General features: G+C 45.3%; 1 protein-coding gene across 1 annotated transcript in view; it reads left to right on the top strand.

Annotated features, from left to right (window-relative positions):
- ell (elongation factor RNA polymerase II) overlaps positions 1 to 16,952 on the top strand; it is a 225,952-nt gene that overhangs the window by 135,823 nt on the left and 73,177 nt on the right. Inside the window, exons 5-6 of the mRNA XM_072482383.1 lie at positions 530 to 780; positions 6,508 to 6,632. Coding sequence (XP_072338484.1) covers positions 530 to 780; positions 6,508 to 6,632 — 376 coding nt within the window. The remainder of the gene's footprint in view (positions 1 to 529; positions 781 to 6,507; positions 6,633 to 16,952) is intronic.

The following is a 16,952-nucleotide window of genomic DNA, read 5'->3' as shown; positions in this document are numbered from 1 at the left end:
TCGGAACCTTTTAAAAGTGGGGTTATTAATATGTCTATGGTAGAAAGATCTCATGACTTCTTTAGACCATTAGTAGACTTTCAGAACTTGCATGCTAAAGAGTCATTGGAGAGATTTATGGATAACCTGAAAACTTATGAGATTAAAGAGTTTAGCTTGGATGCACGCAGCAGGTTTGTCAACACAAAGGGCTAACCCATAGATTAATATTTCTGGTGTGGGGGCAGCACAATGGCAAAGGTCCCAGGTTCAATCCCGACTCTGGGTCATTGTCCGTGTGGAGTTTGCACATTCTCCCCGTGTTTGCGTGGGTTTCGCCCCCACAACCCAAAGATGTGCAGGGTAAGTGGATTGGCTATGCTAAATTGCCCCTTAATTGGAAAAAATGAATTGGGCACTCTAAATTTATTTTATTTCTAAAAAACTTTTATATTTCTGGTGTGAAGCTGCCATATTGGAGTCTGATGGGGTTCTTCCATGCTGGCTACCTGCCTGTCCCATTCTAATTTGGTTTCTCTTCTACTTTCAGCTAAAAGGGTTCTTCGTAAACCAGCTCCCGGTATCCCTGATGCTGTGCCCCAAAGGAGGCGACCGACACCAGTGAACCTGGCAAATACGATGAAGAAATACGTCAGCAATGTTTCTCATTTGCCGTATCGAGACCGTGTCATCCACCTACTGGCTCTGAAGCCTTACAAGAAACCAGAGTTAATTCTTCGATTGCAGAAGGATGGAATCACCCAGCAGGATAAGGACTTGTTGGAAAATCTCCTGCACCAGGTAGCAAGCCCAAGTGACTCCACAAAATAAACTAACATAAGCAGGACTGAGTGGTCCAGTAGGAGAGAGGCTATCAATTTACTCCATGTACACAAATTTAAATACAGCCAGATGAATAGTTGACACCTGTAATGCTTGGACCTCTGGAGGAGACCGAGATGGATCATCCACTCGGCACTTCTGGCTGAAGATTGGTGCGAATGCCTCAGCCTTGTCTTTTGCACATATGTGCTGGGCTCCTCTATCATGGGGATATTTGTGGAGCCTCCTCCTCCAGTGAGTTGTTTAATTGTCCACCACCATTCGTGACTGGATGTGGCAGGACGAAAGACCTTAGATCTGATGTGTTAGTTGTGGAATCACTTAGCTCTGTCTATTACTTGCTGCTTATGCTGTTTGGCACAGAGGTAGTCCTGTGTTGCAGCTTCACCAGGTCAACACTTCATTTTTCGGTATGGCTGATGGTGCTCCGGGCATGCTCTCCTGCACTTCTTCTTTGAACCAGGGTTGACCCCCTGGTTTGGTGGTAATGGTAGCGTGGGGGATATGCCAGGCCATGATGTGGTAGATCATGGTAGAATACAATTCTGTTGCTGCTGCTGGCCCACTGCGCCTCATGGATGCCCAGTCTTGAATTGCTAGATCTGTTTGAAGTCTATCCCATTTAGCACGATGTCCCAGCACTTTGAAAGAAAGATCCAATTAACCTACTCGACTGCTCTCTCCGCTGTATTTCCTTTTTAAGTATTTATCCAATTCCCTTTCCCAAGTTACTATTGAATCTGCAGCACTGCAGGGCAGCACGGTGGCGCAGTGGGTTAACCCTGATGCCTCACGGCGCCGAGGTCTCAGGTTCGATGCTGGCTCTGGGTCACTGTCCGTGTTGAGTTTGCACATTCTCCCCGTGATTGTGTGGGTTTCACCCCCACAACCCAAAAAAGATGTGCAGGCTAGGTGGATTGGCCACGCTAAATTGAAAATGAAATGAAAATCGCTTATTGTCACAAGTAGGCTTCAAATGAAGTTACTGTGAAAAGCCCCTAGTCGCCACATTCCGGCGCCTGTTCGGGGATTGAACCGTGCTGCTGGCCTGCCTTGGTCTGCTTTAAAAGCCAGCGATTTAGCTCAGTGTGCTAAACCAGCCCCTATTGTCCCGTAATTGAAAAAAATGAATTGGGCACTCTAAATTTCTTTTTTTTTAAAGAATCTGCAGCACTGCTGTCTCACTGAGCTGAGGACCCGGATTCGATCCCGGCCCCGGGTCACTGTCTGTGTGGAGTTTGTACATTCTCCCTGTGTCTGCGTGGATCTCGCCCGCACAATCCAAAATGATGTGTAGGGTAGGTCAATTGGTTACGCTAAATTGCCCCTTAATTGGAAAAAGAAAAGAGAGTTGGATAATTTTTTTTTAAAAACCTATTGAATCTGCTTCCATCACCTTGGAGGTACTGTACTTCTGATCATAACTGTTTTTAAAAAAAAAAATTATCTCATGTTTTGTTCTTTTGCAATTACTGCAAATCTGTTTCTATGGTTAGTGACCTTCTACCACTCCTTATTTATTTTTACCAAAACGCATCATGATTTGAACACCTTTATTAAATCTCTCCTTTTTTGTTTCTGTTCAGAGGAGTATCACTCAACCCCTGCAGTCTCTCCACATAAATGAAATCCCGCATTCCTGGTTCCCTGCTAGTAAATCTCTGGATCCTTTCTGAGACCTTGATATCCATCCTTTTTAAAAATAAATTTAGAGTACCCAAGTATTTATTTTTTCTAATTAAGGGGCAATTTAGCATGGCCAATCCACCTAACCACATCTTTTGGATTGTGGGGTGAAACCCATGCAGACACAGGGATAATGTGCAAACTCCACACGGACAGTGACCAGGGCCGGGATTCTAACCCGGGTCCTCAGCGCCGTAGTCCCAGTGCTAACCACTGTGCCACCTGCCGCCCTTGATATCCTTCCTAAACAGTAATGAAAGGAACGGTATTGGGCATCACCAGGATGGATACAAAATTAAATGAATGTTCTCTCTCTCTCTCTCTCTGTTGATAGTGGGGGATTCAGTGATGATAAGGCCATTGAATGTCAAGGGGCGATAGTTAGATTCTCTCTTGTTGGAGATGGTGATTACCTGGCATTTGGGGCGCGAATGTTACTTGCCACTGTCAGCCCAGGCCTGGATAATGTTCAGGTATTGTTGCATTTGGACATGGACTGCATCAGTATCTAAGGAGTCATGAATGGTGCTGTACATTGTGCATCAATTTAGCGAACATCCCCAGATTTCACTATCTGATGGAAGGAAGCTCATTGATGCAGCAGCTGTAGGTTGTTGGGTCTAGCACACTATACTGAGGAACTCCTGCACTGATGTCCTGGAATTGAGATGATTTACCTTCAACAACCGTAGTCATTTGGTAGTACAGAACTTGAGTATTGCTGAAAAAATACATTTTGTCAAAGCTTCTCATTTTGCGTTTGCCAAGACAAATGTCACGAGAAACAACAACCTTATACTGTATGAGAAGAGACTGCTGATTGGCATGTGGACGTTGTCACGGAGAATGTACCAGTTTAATGGTGACAATGTTAAGAACCCTGTTGATGTTAAATGCAAGGGTATCCCAAAACTCATGGGTAATTTGGAACACCGGTTCTTAGTGGTATATATTGTCAATTTGGTAAATTGAAAGAAAAGATATGCAAACTCGGAAGAAATAGTCCAGTTGTTTTGTGACCAATTAATAAAGAATATTCCCAAACAACATCCAATATTATATAACTCTTTGGGCTAAATCCAGCAGGTAATTGCCATGCCCAGGTTATTTGTCCCCGTTTGGGAAAATCTTCAGTTTCAGCGAAGACATAATCTTCTCAGTTCAAGCTTTGTATTTTAACCGGCTGCCTTTTTAGCAAGAACTTGTTTCCTGGGGAGACCGTTCTCTGTAGCTGGGTGTCACTGTAATGGTAGCTGCCTTTTATATGTCCCTTTCTCCAGTCATTGCGCAAGGATATATCATTCTTTTCCTTTGATGTTCCCCACCCTGTGGACCAGGCTTTTAGCCTATGTGTCTTCCCTTACCTCCACTTTGAAGTTACCTCTTCCACATCCCATTGTTTTCCCCATTTCACATAGGTAAACAATTGCATTTCTCAATGGTATGCTGATTTGCAAATCAAAACACCCCTTCAGACAGCTGCCGTTATCAATTCCCCTTTTTTATTTTATCCCAATTTCATTTTTTAATCTTAATTCCTAACAAGACCGTTAACTGCCAAGCATAGTTGTCTACAAAGAAGAGGGCCTTTATATGTATCTTGCAGTACATGCAAATGTACCACACTGAGAGCCCAAAGGACCATCTTAAATTGGTTGTCAGCGTAATTTTAACACACTGAGGGTTATTTAGCAACGGTCCAATTGCAGAATCGCTTGTGTTTTTCAATTTTGCAAGCATGGGCTGGTTGGATACGGTCTGTATCTTGCTTGTTGCGAAAAATAGAAGGGACATGCTGTTTGATACAGTCCACCAGACTTTGGGTCTGCAAATGTTTAGTGTCTGGAATTCACTGTCCTGGTGTGGTGAAGACCATTCAATCACAGCTTTCAGAAAGGAATTGGAGAAAACATTGGGGGGAAGCTCATCTTACAGTACCTCATCAAGCATTCACAGGACAGGTGCAGCACGGGGTTAGATGCAGAGTAAAGCTCCCTCTACGCTGTCCCCATCCAACACTCCCAGGGCAGGTACATAGAACATAGAACATTACAGCGCAGTACAGGCCCTTCGGCCCTCTATGTTGCGCCGACCTGTGAAACCACTCTAAAGCCCATCTACACTATTCCCTTATCGTCCATATGTCTATCCAGTGACCATTTGAATGCCCTTAGTGTTGACGAGTCCACTACTATTGCAGGCAGGGCATTCCACGCCCTTACTACTCTCTGAGTAAAGAACCTACCTCTGACATCTGTCTTATATCTATCTCCCCTCAATTTAAAGCTATGTACCCTCGTGCTAGACATCACCATCCGAGGAAAAAGGCTCTCACTGTCCACCCTATCCAATCCTCTGATCATCTTGTATGCCTCAAATAAGTCACCTCTTAACCTTCTTCTCTCTAATGAAAACAGCCTCCAGTCCCTCAGCTTTTCCTCATAAGATCTTCCCTCCATACCAGGCAACATTCTGGTAAATCTCCTCTGCACCCTTTCCAATGCTTCCACATCCTTCCTATAATGCGGCGACCAGAATTGCACGCAATACTCCAAATGCGGCTGCACCAGAGTTTTGTACAGCTGCAACATGACCTCATGGCTCCGAAACTCAATCCCTCTACCAATAAAAGCTAACACACCGTACGCCTTCTTAACAACCCTCTCAACCTGGGTGGCAACTTTCAGGGATCTATGCACATGGACACCGAGATCTCTCTGCTCATCCACACTGCCAAGAATCTTACCATTAGCCCAGTACTCTGTCTTCCTGTTGCACAGGGTTAGATGCAGAGTAAAGCTCCCTCTACACTGCCCCCATCAAACACTTCCAGGGCAGGTACAGAATTAGATCTCCCCTGTCTCCCAACATTAAATCTGGTACTGGTAGAGTTGGTGACTTTGGATAAAATATGAGTATATGTTGAGCTAGATGTTCCTTAGCACACTATTTGGAGAGTTGCAAGGTGTTGTTTCTGAGCACTGGGAAACATTCTTCCCTCATCTGATATCTCCATTGGTCTCGCTGCTATTCAAGGTATGTCTAACAACAATGACGTCACTCCATATTCGTTTATTGTACTTTGAATTCTCAGTAACTTGATACGGTGCTATGAAAATAGATATAAGGTTCTTGTGAAAATTGATGTCTGTAAGATATGCATAAAGGGAGGGAGATGTGCACAGAGGAAGAGAGGCATGCTCCGTAAGATCAGGGCTTGGTGATGGGGATTCAAAGTGAACAAGTTTGTGGATTTTACAAGAGTCCCTGCTGATTGTTTAAAAAGCAATTGCCTTGTAACCTGGTGGCTTGGGATGTGCCCTCCAGATGTTCCTCAATTCAGTTGTTAAACTGCTTGATTAGCTTATCAATAGTGTCAAGGGATTTGGGGATAGAGCAGGAGGGTAGAGTTGGCTGAAGGTCAACCATGACCTTCGTGAATACCTGGACCGGTTCAAGGGGATATATGGTCTGCTCCTATTTCTCATGTTTAGAGTGTTATGTGGTTGTTAAATTGCCCACCTATATTCAGCAGGAAACACTGGGGGAAACATTCCTCGTTTTCCTTTTGCTACATGCCCCTGCTTGCTCCCCCAACTCTTAGAACCTTAAAAATGAAAAGATTGCTAAATTGAACAACATTTTTCAATTGATCCCCTCATCTCCTCTCCTCACTAACTCCATCTACCTATTTTCTCCTCAGATGTCTACCCCACCCAATTATAGTCCCAACTTCACCTACCTATCCTTCCACCATGTCCCTCAGTAATTTCCCTCAACACAAACACGTTGTGTTTTGGCACTACCTTCTTTAATGTCCTTGCTATTCCTCACTCTACCCTCCTTTTGATGAAAATGTTCCCCTGATTATCATGCTTCCTCCTAATTTCCAGGCTCTTAACTTGTGTCTCCGGGAGTTTGATCTCCCACACCACAATGGACAATTTACCTCCTAATTTGGAGCCTGAAGTGATGAGTTGTGTCCTGGCTGTATTACAGGTGGCTAACCTAAATGTAAAGGATGGCACCTTTACACTGAAAGACGTTGCATACAAGGAGATCCAGAGGGATTGGCCTGGGTACTCGGACGGTGATCAACAGTTACTGAAGAGAGTTCTTGTTCGGTAAGTTACGTTAACGGGGGTTTAAAAAAGTGGATCAGGTGGATATAGAGATGGATATGAAGCCCTGGTGAGAGTTTGGGTGAGCATAGATTTATCAAAAGGATGGATATTGAAAATGTTTTCCCGGTAGAGAGAAAATTACTATTGTATCAACACCCAACCAAGCTAAGGTTGATAAAAAGCATGTAACAATTGCACTGTACCAATATCAGGCAATGTCTAAGCCCAACATTTGAGAGCATAAATAACCATCCCCCCCTTGACAGCAACTCATTTATTTCATGCCTATGACATAGTAAACATCTTGAGACATTTTTTTATTTTATTCATAGGATGTAAATGTAGCAAGCAAGGTCACTTTTTGTTGCCCATCCCTAATTGCCCTTGAGAAGTTGGTGATGAGCCACCTTCTTGAACTGCTGTTGTCCCTGAGGTGTAGGAACACCCATAGTGCTTGTTTCTGTAGTGGCTTGTATGCCTTAGTTTCAGTGTCATTACCATTACCCACCATCAATCTCCTGGGAGTCACCATTGACCAGAATCTTCAAGTGGGCAACCACATAAATAATGTGGCTACTACAAGCCAGAGGCTGGGTATTCTTTTGTGAATGACTCTCCAAGATGCCTTGACCACCTAAATGGCACAAATCAGGAGTGTAATGACCTGGCTGGGTGTAGCCCTACCAACATTCAAGCCGCTCACTACCATCTAGAATAACGGTATCATCATCCCATCCACTGGCTCAAGCATCCATCCATCCATCCACCTCCATTGTGTATATGATCCCTCCCACAGTCCAAAGATGTGCAGGTTAGGTAGATTGGCCATTATAAATTGCCCTTCGTGTCCAAAAAGGTTGGGTTGGGTTACGGGGATAAAGGGGATATGGTGGAGGTGTGGGGCTTAAGTAGGGTGCTCTTTCCAAGGGCCGGTGCAGACTTGATGGGCTGAATGGCCTCCTTCTGCACTGTAAATTCTATGATCTAGAGGATCCATTGCATCAAGCTACTAAATCTTCAGCAACATCTCCCGAATCCATCATCCCCACCACCTGGATGGACAAGGGCAACAGATACATGAGAACAGCGCCATGTTGTCTTCAAAGTCAAAAGTTGGAATCCATTGGTGGCCCCAATTAGAATCAATCAGTTTAAGCCTTTGGCAATTTGAACATTGAATCAATTACAATTCCACTTTCAAATTCCTTTAGCAAGTTATTGCAGTTTATGTTAATTTAAGATTAAGGAAGAAATTCTTGATTTTTTTTATAGCGCCTTAACGTAGTATTAAAATTGCTCAAAGCCCTTTAACAATGAATTACTTCATGGCGTGCAGTGACCATTATATACCTAGCTGTTTATCGTGTAAGCAAATTAATGATCAGTTTGATTAATAGATATGGGAACAGGTAAGTAACAACAGCACTCGATAGTGAAAAACAAATACTTACCCATAGTTATCAAATTTTGTATGACCCCGGAAATATTGGCATGCTTCTGGAGATCTCTGACAATAGTGAAGCATGCCAAGGGATGCCCTGTTAATAGTAACACGTCACGGATTCCTTGCCAAGAGTGCTGTAATGCCAGGAGATTTCCTGGCAAGAAAGAGTTCCAGGGGCTCACTATTCTTATCTTTGAAGGACAGAGTTTACTACCCAAAAACATCTGTAGTGAAATCACATCAAATGTTTATTGACAAAAAAAAAGTAAAGCAACAGATGCAGAAAAAAATGGAACAGCAACTTTTACAGGTGAGCATTTTCAGTTCATGGATTTGGCCTAGAGGGACTTCCAGATTCCAACTACCCTTTCTACGAAGAAATTATTCTGGCCGTCGCCCCTGAATGGCCTAGCTTTAATTTTAAATTTATGCACCCTTGTTCTGAAACACCACCCAAAAGTAGTAGATTCTAGTTGCTCTCTATCTATCCTATCAAATCACCACTCAGCCTTCTATACTTGAGGCGATATAAGCCTAGTCTATGCATTTGGGCACATCCTTTTAGCCCAGATATTATTCTGATGAATCCGCATTGCACTCTCTTCATGGCCAATATATCGCCCCCAACGTGTGGTACCCAGTGGGAGTAAGACACATGAGCAGATCCTGGGAGATGGATGGTCAACACAATGTCGCATACACTGGGGACAGAATTATAAAATAGCAGCATGAAATGCAGGGAAAATAATGTGGGAGTAGGAAACAATCCTCCATGACTGAAGAAATCCTTTCCCGCTTCATTCTTTCCCTGGGTTACTTTTCGTCCTTGTATCAACGTTCCCATTGTATTATTTTGTTCACTCTCCAGTATAAAATGTGAGTCAAGGGTGCCTAATTTTCCAACATAGTCCTGACATTGCCTGCTCGGAACTCATGGAACTTGCATAACCTGCAATCCACACTTATCTCCTTACTCTCGCCCACCCCATTTACCCAAAATCCAATCGACCTCCATGTTAAGCAATGGGAATGCTGATTCAGCACTGCGCGTGCAGTGCTCCACTGTATTCTGTCAAAATTGATTTCTGACCTAGAGTTTGGAAATGTATGTTTTGTCTGACTTGGGAGACTTGGCAGCTTTGCACTTGTTCTTTCTGACAACAAAATGCATGGCTGTCACAGGTGTTTTATACTTCATATTGACTCCTGCCGTGGCTTCAGCTTCAATCTTTTGAGAGCTGACAGCTTTCCAACTTCAAAAACATGTGTTGCATAATATAGACAAATTGCTGTAAATTTCAATCTTTGTCACACAATCCTTACTTGGTTGTAGAGTTACACAGTTACCTTGCTGAGTAAGCAGTGACTCAACAATTACACAAGTGATCCTTACCCACCTGAGGAAACAGTGACTCTGTACAAATATAGTAGGTATCCTAGTCCTTTTTTAAAGAGAAAATACAGTATTGGGGGGGGGGGGGGGGGGGGGGTGGGTGCTGCTTACCATTTTGTTCTAAGGTGAAGACTCCTATTCTGCGGAAGCCTGTTTTTAAGTATTCAGGAAATAATTGGCTTTAATATTCTGTTGTATTGATAACTGCTGAAACGAGAGAGTGCAATGTCATTCTAATCATGATATTGTTGCTGTTCTGCATACATGACCCTGCAGTACCTAAAGGGTTAAGTGGTTGCTACAGTCTGCTCCCTCAACAGGACCTCCTCGATCTGAACACATTTTTTCATGAGCTCTGCTATGGGCTCTGCAGCAGCCAGATCCATAAATAGGCACAGGAAAGGATGGGTTCAACTGAGCAAACAGCATGCGGTTCCCTGCAATCAGCCAGGCGTCAGAAAAGAAAATGCCACCTGAAATTATTCCAACTGCTATGGCATTTATCAGATGAGCACTGAGGATCTTGGGACATTACAACTGTATCAAGAGAGGACTTTCGGGAGGGAGGCTGTAACTTATTGCATTCTCCCAGGAGGTGTGTTCGATATGAACTCTGGGTTTTAGGTTAATTGCTTCCTTTTCAAATATAATTTGATGAAAATAATTGCAGAAGGGATTATATGGCGCAAGACGAGTGTTGACATAACCAGAGAGTGATGTGCTCAGTCAAACCTTTGTGTTGTAATTTTAGGGAGTCATTATTTAAAGACTGACTGAGGGGGTGACCAGATAGAGGTCTTCAGATGATGTCGGGATTCAATAGAATATATTTCCACTTGCAGGGGAGACCAGAACTAAGAGCCGTAAATATAAGATATCCAGCAGAAACTTCCTTACCCACAGGATGAATAAGAATGGGTCCTCGCTATCACATGGAGTATTTAAAGTGTATAGTATGCAATTGAGAGCAAGCTAGATAAACACATGTGGAAGAAAGGGAATCAACACTGTCAAGAATTAAGATGAGGAAGGACATAGAGCATAACCATCATGGACCTGTTGGCCGGATAGGCTGCCTCTGTAAAGTTGAGGCCACAGCCATTGATCATCTTGCTCGGGGGAGTGTGGGATGGGGGGGTTTGAATGGTCCACTTCTCCTAATTCGTGTGTTTTTGTATTTAAAATCTTGGGAAGCTACCCCCAAAAATGCTATTGTTATGATCCCAGTTGATAATACCAAACAAGTTAGATCTCTTGAAATCTGGCTAGATAGATTTTAACTTTTTTTTTAGAAGCCGTGGAGGAAAGTTACTAAACAAATTCACAGGAGTCTGCTCGAGCTTTTAGCTGGAATTCCCCGTTTGAGAGACTGGTTCCCCGCTGAAGATAATTGCCTCTGATTTGTGCTCGAGCTGGGAGTGCAAATCAGAGGTTCACTATCCCTTGCCATGCAAATATATATGGTGAGGAATGCAATGGATTCCGTCGTTATTCCCACTTTGGGCCACCATTTTGAGCTGTCAGTCTGTTAGTGAGGTCTGCCGGCTGCCCTGTGCCCCTGGAGCGCAATGCGCCCCTCCCCTCCCACACCCATAGTAATAGGGTGACAGCCCCGCACCAGAGACTCCCATTACAAATTACAGAGACCCCCCCCCAATAAGGGAGCCTCCCAGATAATAGTGTCTCTCTCTCTCTCCCAAAAGAGACCCTTGCCTGGAAGCCCCCCCATCATTTAGAGACCCCAGTCTGGAAGCTAGAGAGCAGTCCAGATAGAGACAGTGAAAAAAATCGCTGCTTTAAATCTCACTTGTGCAACACACCAGCTGGCTCAGAAGCACCACCTGTAAATTCCTAGAAAGGGATAAAAACACATCAGCTGGGTTTAAATCCCCTCAGGTGTTTGATCTTTTATGAGGTGGTCTCTGATTAGGAGGGGGGGCAGGATTTGCATTATGGGGGAGGGTGGCCCTCTGTTGGACTTTGGGGCAACCCCCTAAAAGAGTCACCCCTTAGTCCACCGCGCCAGAGCCATGCTGGGAAATACCTGCGGCAATTCTCGCCCACGTGAGTCGGTGCCGAGAGGATCGGAGATTCACGCGGGCTTAGGGAATCCGGTGCCCCACCCATTAATAGGATGCAAATGCCAGCAGGGAACCGAAGCAACGGAGCGCCTATCTTTTTTTTTTGGCCAACGCTGGATTTTTCTCCGCATCGGGAACTCTGCTACCGGCAGTGGAGATTCAAGCCCTTTAACACACAAAATATTATGAAACAAGAAAAATTAAGTAGTGTTACACCAGATTGAAAGGTTGGAAACTAGTCTCACTGAAATTATGTCTTTCTCACGAGGGTTTCCAATCTCCGCATTTGAAGAACTCACCTTGGAATTCTCTCCGAAAAGTCACTCCTACTCGGACGGCTTCTGCAAGGATTCGCCTCCAAGTTTTAGTCTTGCTTCCTGAGATTCCTATCCCCTGGATCTCTGCCTACACTCAAGATTCACCCTCCAAGCACACTTTTCAGATTACTGACTGTACCAAGCAGAACACCTTATGGCCCACAGCACAGTCTTTTTTCTTTAAATATTTTTATTAAGAAAAGCTTTTCAAATATAACACCATCGCAGCCATATTCGAGCAACAATCACAGTATTGCAAACCCCCCCCCCCCATCCGACTGTGACCAGCTCCCTGAAGTGGGAAATGAACAGCTGCCACCTCAAATAGAACCCTTCAACAACCCTCGCCGGGTCTCAATTTTTTTCTAAATGTAAGAACTCCAGGTCACTTAACCACACTGCAGCACTGGGCGGGACCCAAGACGTCCATCCAGCCAGCAGACGCCTTTGGGATATTAGCGAGGTGAAGGCCAAAGCATCTGCCTTCGTCCCATTCTGCAGCTCCGGTATATCTGAAACCCCAAAGAAAGCCACCAAAGGGCAAGGCTCCAACTCAACCCAAAGAATTCCCGGCACGATGCTGAAGGAGACTCAAAAGCTCTTGAGCTTAGAACAAGACCAGAACGTGTGCGTATGGTGGGCCGAGTCTCTAGAACACCACTTGTATCTACTTCTGAGAAGAACCCACTCATCTGTGACCTGGTCAGATGTGCCATATGAACCACTTTAAACTGAATCAGGCACAAAGGGGTAGAGTTGACTCTGTGTAGACTCACTGCAAACACCCCTCCCCGCCCTCAAACACCTGGTCCAGATCCTCCTCACACTTCCTCTTAACCTGCTCCAGCGGAACTTGTTCATCAACACAAGCCAACTATAAATTTTCGACATCTTCCCATCCCCTACATCCACCACCGAAAGAACCCAATTCATCAACGAGGGCGGAGGCACCAGGGGAAGGAAGAAATCCCCTTGCGTACAAAGGCATCTACCTGATAATACTAGAACAGATTAGCTCTCGAAAGCTAGTACTTGCCCACCTCAAAATCAGCAAAATTCCCATCTATAAACAAATTTCCAAACTTCCCCAACCTCTCCTCCCTTCATGATCCAAACAACAAGTCCAAGGTCACCAGTACAAAATGATTCTCACAGATTGGGGCCAACAATGACTTGGCATTCAGTTTCAAATTCTGCCTAAACTGCCTCCATATTCTCAAGATGGCCACCACCACCGGACTGGAAGACCATTTAGCCAGGGGGGAACGGAAGAGGAGCTGTAACCAAGGTGCTGAAACTAGAGCCTCTACAGGCACCTCCCTCCATCCGCCCCCACAAAGACTCCATCTCCCTGTACCACCCCGGCACCCTCTCAATATTTGCCACCCAATAATAAAGTAATAGATTTTTATACCCCCACCCCCCGACTGCCTATTCCTTGAAAAACACCCTGTGAATTGGTTGAGTCTTACCTGCCCAAATACAATCTAACATTTTACTGACTATCACAAAGAAAGATTTAGGGAGGAAAATTGGAAGGCACTGAAACAAAAATAAAAACCTTGGGAGGATATAAATTTTTACCGACTGAACCCTACCTGCCAAGGTCAGCGGGGGGGTTTCCCAGCTCCCCAGGTCAGCCTTCACTGCTTTGACCACACCCCTAAAATGCAGTTCATGGAGTGAGGCCATCTGGATTCCCAGATAATGGAAGCTGGACCAGGCGAAAGGGCAACCTCCCCAGATCGGCTCCCCTCTCTGCCAGATTCGCCGGAAAGCATTCGCCTGCATATGGTGATACCCTATGCTCCATTTCCCCCCATTTCCCTCCATTTCGTAGATGACCTCAACGCTATGGCCACAGGCTCAATTGCCACAGCAAACACTAGCTGGGAGAGTGGACACCCCTGTCTCGTGCATCTCATCAGGTGGAAATACTTCATACTCAACACCTTCATATGAATACTCGCGGTAGGGGCCCTATATTTTGTTTTTAAAATTTAGAGTAACCAATTATTTTTTTTCTAATTAAGGGGTAATTTAGCGTGGCCAATCCACCTAACCTGCACATCTTTGAGTTGTGGGGTGATACCCACGCAGACATAGGGAGAATGTGCAAACTCCACACGGACAGTGACCCAGGGCCGGGATTCGACCCGGGTCCTCAGCGCCGCAGTCCCAGTGCTAACCACTGCCACATGCTGCCTTCGTGGGGGCCCTATATAAGAGCTGGATCTAAGCTATAAATCAAGTCCCAAAGCCAAACCTCCCGAGGATCTCAAACAAATAACCCCACTTCACCCTATCAAACACCTTTTCCGCATCTAGTGAAATAAACAGCTCTGGAGCTGTAGAGGGGAACAAAACAATATTTAAGCAGTCGCTGAACATTTGCCGACAATTACCTAACCTTAAGAAATTCCATCTGCTCCTCTGATATAACCCCTGGGAGGCAAGGCTCCAAGCGGATAGCCAAGACCTTCGCCAACAACTTCGCATCTACATCATACAACAAAATAGGACAACATGACCCACACTCTGCTGGCTCCTTATCTATCTTTAAGATCAGAGCAGCGCAGTGGGCTAGCCCTGCAGCCTCACGGCGCCGAGGTCCCAGGTTCGAACCCGGCTCTGGGTCACTGTCCGTGTGGAGTTTGCACATTCTCCCCGTGTCTGCGTGGGTTTCACCCCCACAACCCAAAGATGTGCAGGGCAGGTGGATTGACCAGGCTAAATTGCCCCTTAATTGGAAAAAATGAATTGGATACTCTAAGTTCTTTTTTTTTTTTTTTAAGTCTTTCTTTAAGATCAAGGAGATTGATGCCTGCGCCAATGTGATTGGCAAAGTCTCCCAAGATATCAAAACATTTCCAACAACTATCCTGCAAACCTCTTATAAAATTTGATCGGGAATCCGTCCGGCCCCAACACCTTACCGACTGCATCAGACCCATGCATTTCATTACTTCCTCTGAGGTCAGTCTCTCCCTTCTCTCCTGCTCCAACACCAGGATAAACAAATCATCTAAGAGCTCCAACATTGACAACCCGTCCATGGGGGCTCTGACTCGTAATGGTTACAGCAAAAAACCTCAAGTGCCTCATTAACCTTGGCTGGGGCAGAGACCAACCTGCCACCTGCGTCCTTTACCTGCACTATTTCCCGAGAAGCTTTCTGACACCTCAGCTGGTGTGCTAACAGGTGACTGGCCTTCTCCCCATGCTCATAAAAAGCCCTCCCTCAAACGTCGCAGTCGGCACACCGCCCCACCCAAACTCCAACTGCAATTACTTTCTACTTGCTCGTAGTTCCAATATCTGACTAACCGAGTATTGGCGATCGACCTCCAGGATGGCATCCACCAACCTCTGCTTCTCCACACTTTCACTCCTCCTTATGTGCCTTGTAAGAAATTATCTCCCCTTTAATAACTGCGTTCAGAGCCTCCCACAATGTGGAAGGCAAAATCTCCACCTGTCTCGTGCATCTCATCGGGTGGAAATAATTCAAACTCAAGGCATTCATATGAATACTTGCGGTGGGGGCCCTATATAAGAGCTGGATCCAAGCTATCAATCTAGGCCCAAAGCCAAACATCCCGAGGATCTCAAACAAATAACTCCACTCCACCCTTTTGAATGCCTTTTCCGCATCTAATGAAATAATCACCTCCGGCTCAGGGGCTGGAGAGGGGGACAAAACAAAATCTAAGCAGTCTCTGAACATTGACCGACAATTACCCAACCTGAACAAACCCCAGCTTCTCCATGAAGGCCAAACGTACCTTTATTTCACAGCCTTAGGCCTCTACTTAATCTAATCGAGGATACAATAGACAGTTAAAGTCATCTCCCAGATATAGCTGGTGAGAGTCCAAATCAGGGATCAGTGACAGCAACTTTTTGATACAAGCTGTGTCATACCAGTTTGGGGCATAGACATTGACCAGCACCAGTGGAGCACCTACCAACAACCCACTAACCTTAACATATCTCCCATTTAGATCTGTCAAAATTTTAGCCGCCGAAAAAGCTACCTTCTTAACAATGAAGATCGCTGCCCCCTGGGCCCTACTGTCAAAATTTGAATTAAACACTAGCCCACCCAACCCTTCCACAGCCGTAACTGATCTTTAACACCAAATGGGTCTCCTGCACCAGCGCCCCATCAGCCTTCAATCCCCTAAGGTGCGCAAACACCCTAGATCCCTTTACCAGCCCACTCAACCCCCTCACGTCCATGTGACCAGCCAGATTTTGGGGGGGCGGGGGGGTTCGTTTGGGCTCTCCCCCTCTGTACCAGGGTCAGCCATTCCCACCCTGCGAGGCAGTCCAGCGACCTCAAGGAGAGCTGACATCCAGCCAACCCAAGATGTCGCAAAATCCCAAACACGACCAAACAAAGAAGAGTCCCTAGCCACCGTCAGAAAACTAACCCACCTCTCCAAGCCCCCCCATCCCACTCCACCTCACACCACCATCACAGCTAAGCCAGCATCGGCCAGGCAACCAAAGACTCCTCCCTCCCTGGCCCCCAAAACCCCATCCAACACAAAAACAAAACCCCTAAGCCCATACTTAAATGCCCCCCACCATATGAGCTGCAGCTACCCCATCACTTCACTCCAATTAACTATCTTAGCTAGCGGGGTGGCCCCCTTTCATCAAAAATACCAACCAGCCCACTGCTCCAAAGAAAAGAAAAAACACAAAGAAACATGAGCAATAATCAACCCCACAATAAAATTCCCAATTAAGAAAAAACTCCTAAACCGCCAAAAAAAAACCACCCCATTAAAAAAAAAAAACCGAAATCACCCACCCGTCTCCATACGAACATCACCCAACCAATACAAAAAAACATTTCTCTCAGCCCCACTTCATTTCTCTCCACCAACGCTTCAGCTTCCTCTGGCGTCTCAAAGCAAACGTCTCTGTTTTCGTAAGCCTCTCAGTGGCCAAATCGACCTGTACTGCGATACAACGCAGCCTTGGCCTCATTGAATGCAGCATGCCTCCTGGCTAGCACTGCTCCAACATCTTGATAAATTCTCACTGCATGGCCCTCCCATCTGCAATCACGAT

This window comes from Scyliorhinus torazame, chromosome 18, assembly GCF_047496885.1.
Source record: "Scyliorhinus torazame isolate Kashiwa2021f chromosome 18, sScyTor2.1, whole genome shotgun sequence".
NCBI lineage: Eukaryota > Metazoa > Chordata > Chondrichthyes > Carcharhiniformes > Scyliorhinidae > Scyliorhinus > Scyliorhinus torazame.
This window is presented reverse-complemented; position numbering and strand designations above follow the sequence as displayed.